The sequence below is a fragment of the Trachymyrmex cornetzi genome, unplaced genomic scaffold (genome assembly GCF_001594075.2).
Source record: "Trachymyrmex cornetzi isolate Tcor2-1 unplaced genomic scaffold, Tcor1.1 scaffold1646, whole genome shotgun sequence".
NCBI lineage: Eukaryota > Metazoa > Arthropoda > Insecta > Hymenoptera > Formicidae > Trachymyrmex > Trachymyrmex cornetzi.
Window position 1 is genome coordinate 19607 of NW_017296252.1, and position 3707 is coordinate 23313.

The window sequence follows — 3707 nt, forward strand, 5'->3', positions numbered from 1 at the left end:
CTGTCCCTACTAGTTTTCGAGATATTTGACTGGATCACTTCAGATGGTCCACCCTGTATATATTATATTTATTTATAATATATATATATATTATATTTATATTATATAATTCATTAAACGTTTCAAATATAATAATAAATAATAATAGATTGAATGTGTTAAAATTTCTATAGTAAAATATTCTAAAATATCGTATAAATATTTATTTCTAAAATATCATATAAATATTTATTTTTAAAATAAGAAATATGTATTGTTATTTCTATAAATAAATTTTTTCGCATATTATTTATCTCTTTACTCTGATCATCTTTTATTTTCAATTTTCCATAAGAAAAAAATGAGAATTATAGAAAAATTTTAAAATAAAAAATAACTTAATTTCGGCAATTTCAGAGTAGAGAGATCTATATTGTACTTTTTTTATTTCAAAGTTATTGTTATATTCAAAAGCAAAAAGAAAATTTAAATTCCAATTTTAAGATGTTACTGCGCTTTCTTTGTTAAATGTTTATTAAACAAAAAATAAAAGTTTATCCGAGAAAAGCTGTGATATACTATAATTTCTTTACATGTACAGGATGCGTTCTGTTATTCACTGCGAATACTGAAAATCTACATGTATTTCACGTTATGTATATTATAGATTTTCTGTATTTGCAGCTATGCACAATCTATATTATTCAAATAAAGAATAAAATAGGTACCTACATTCAAATCAAATTAATATTTTCAAAAAGGAATCTATTTGTATATGTTTGCGATATATCGCGTTGATTTAATTAGAGTTAAATAAAATAAAATACAAATTTCTTATAGTATTATAGATATAAAAATTTAGGGTAGAAGCAGAGATTATGGAATAGCTTTTTTTAAATTAACATTGCTCCGATATAAATGCATATGAAGACTTTAAATTTACACAGAACTCTTGAGGAATATGTTGGTTACAACATCCAATAAATAAAAGTCGCCAAAATTTAAGTCCAACGTGAATATTAACAAAAAAGTCAAAAATAAGAAAATGGAGGGGTCTAAAAAATGGGATGTAATATGGAATACCGATGAAATTTTGACCATAGTAATAAATAACACAATAAATGAAGTCCAAATTTGTTTATTTATATAAACTGATCGAGAAAAATAGAAAAATGTTCAATTTTTATTGTACAATAACACAGAAAATATAATAGTAACATTACGAACGTTATTACGCATGGACAATAAAGAATAAAATTAAATCTTGAATCATTAAATTATGACGTACAATAAATATATTAGCATCTAAAATAAACATTATTCACAAGAATCTATTCCATATTCTCAACCCTCGATATATTCCACATTACCTGCATGTCGTCATATGACAAATAAAGTCTTTCCGTAGCAATAAACAAGTTTGAAATAGCAATTAATCTGCATAATATTGTTCATGCAACATTATTAAAAGCGTCTGTGCAAGTATTAAAAAAATTTACCTTTAGTTTGTGAGAACACTTTTTAGAAAAAGCTGTCAGATCTCCTGACGTAATGAAAATGAATAAATGTTAATTGTAGCAAAACAGTTGGTCGGACCGAGTTCATTGCTTGTTATGACATGTTTGGTAACAGTTGCAATAACTTTCAGCGATTGCCGCCAGATTGCAATGCTTTGTTTAAAAAATAAGCCACTATTCCATATTAATAACCTATGCCATAATCCCTGATTTTACCTTATATTTTATGATTTTGTAGCGATTGTCACACGTCTACAGAGGTCTTATTGCTCCAGTATTAACTCCTTTTAATACCAATGGGTAATTAATTGTATCATAAACTCTATAAATAATAACTGAAATTAAAGTGAAATAAACTTAAAGTAAGTGATAATAACTGATATTTATTTAATAGATCACTTAATTTGGAAGTTATATCAAAATATGCAACGCATCTAGCAAAGAAAGGAATTAAAGGTATACTTGGTAAGTTACTTCTAAAATTAATTTTAGTTATTTTTTATATAATAATATTTAATATATTAAATTTTAGCCAAAAGGTACTTTGCATAAAAATAATTTTAGAAAAAAAAGTATATATAATATTCTATAATAATTATTTAAAATTAAGATAATAACATTTTTAATATTTCTTATTGCAGTTAATGGAACAAATGGTGAAGGAATGACAATGTCTGTTGCTGAAAGGAAACTTGTTGCCGAAGCTTGGGTAAAGGCAGTGGAAGAAACAAAGCAACACCTAATGGTTCAAGTAGGAGGTGCACCTCTTCCCGATGTTATCGAACTTGTATGTATAATTATTATCATACGCATAGAATAGCGTACCACCTTCTGCGATTAATCAACATAATGGAAACAATATACAGACGAAACATGCAAGCAGTCTTCCCGTAAATTCTATACTCTGCTTACCAGAACTGTATTTCAAGCCTACCACCCCTAAACAACTAATTCAATACTTGGAAATAGTTGGCGAGGCGGCACCAAAGATACCATTATTATATTATCATTTTCCTACGATGACTAATGTTAATAGTAAGCGATCTTTCGACATTTTAGTACACATATACTAGAAACATAATCAACTGACATTATTGATAAGAGTAATATTTCGTTATATACACATAATAAATATCATTATCATATATAAATATTTTATAGTACATATGGGACGATTCCTTGAATCAATTGGTGACAAAATACCTTCGTTTGTGGGTATAAAATTCACTAGCTCCAACTTAGAAGAAGGAGCGCAAGCGTTACGTGCCGATAACAGAAAATTTAGTATTTTCCTTGGTAATAATCAGGTAATAAAATAAAAATTAGTTTAGATCAAAATTTAGGCGTTTTATAAATGAAAAATAAACTAAAAGTAGTTAATAATTGGTCAGTAAGTAGATTCTCGATGAGTGTTCTTTACTCAATGAGTAACTGCTGGATGATTGCAAGAATAGGCCTAGAATAGAAGAATCCTTACTGATTATTGATTATAGTTATTAGATATAATATTCTATAAGCTTATTTTTATTTAGGTTTGTATTTTTTATTGCAAACTAATGGAAATATATTTAATCTGATTCTTTAGTTAGTGCCTGCTGCGTATGCAATAGGAATGAATTCCTTTATACTAAGCAGTTTAAATATGTTTCCCGAACTTGTATTGGATCTTCTTGCTGTTTGCAAGAATGGAGATATGATAAAAGCTAATAATATGCAAGAGAAGCTTTCAAGCGCTGTAATTGCTATAATGAAACATGGTAGGTATCATTTTTATATCTGATAAAAATGAATTATTACTCAAAATCGATTCTTCATTGTAGATAATCGAGTACAGGCTGCAAAAATAGCAACGGCTCTTCTTACTGACATTGATGCAGGGCCATCTCGTGCACCACCTAGATCTATTTCTTCTGAAACTGTAGCAACTATGATAAAAGATTTAAAGAACTTAGGATATCAACCAAATATTAAACATTATTGATAATATTTTACTTTTCCAGTTTATCTTATCTGTGTATAACTTTTATAATACTATATTATACACTATCTCTAATTCTTCAATAAATTATCTATTTAAAAACATAAATACTATTATAATGTATTCTAAGAATAAATGCAATAAAAAAGTATCAACTAATATTATCAAATTTTTATCATAATTTTCGCAGCTTTATAAATATGTACATACGATATATTTTAGAAATTTTCTTT

General features: G+C 26.7%; 1 protein-coding gene across 2 annotated transcripts in view; it reads left to right on the forward strand.

Moving 5' to 3' along the window:
- Positions 1 to 3477, forward strand: part of LOC108758996 (N-acetylneuraminate lyase) — a 9543-nt gene extending 6066 nt beyond the window's left edge. For both annotated transcript variants that reach the window (XM_018504247.1, XM_018504248.1), the window contains exons 2-8: positions 1735 to 1796; positions 1891 to 1961; positions 2138 to 2283; positions 2363 to 2531; positions 2658 to 2803; positions 3082 to 3253; positions 3317 to 3477. In XM_018504247.1, coding sequence (XP_018359749.1) covers positions 1735 to 1796; positions 1891 to 1961; positions 2138 to 2283; positions 2363 to 2531; positions 2658 to 2803; positions 3082 to 3253; positions 3317 to 3477 — 927 coding nt within the window. The remainder of the gene's footprint in view (positions 1 to 1734; positions 1797 to 1890; positions 1962 to 2137; positions 2284 to 2362; positions 2532 to 2657; positions 2804 to 3081; positions 3254 to 3316) is intronic.
- Positions 3478 to 3707: the final 230 nt, after the last annotated feature.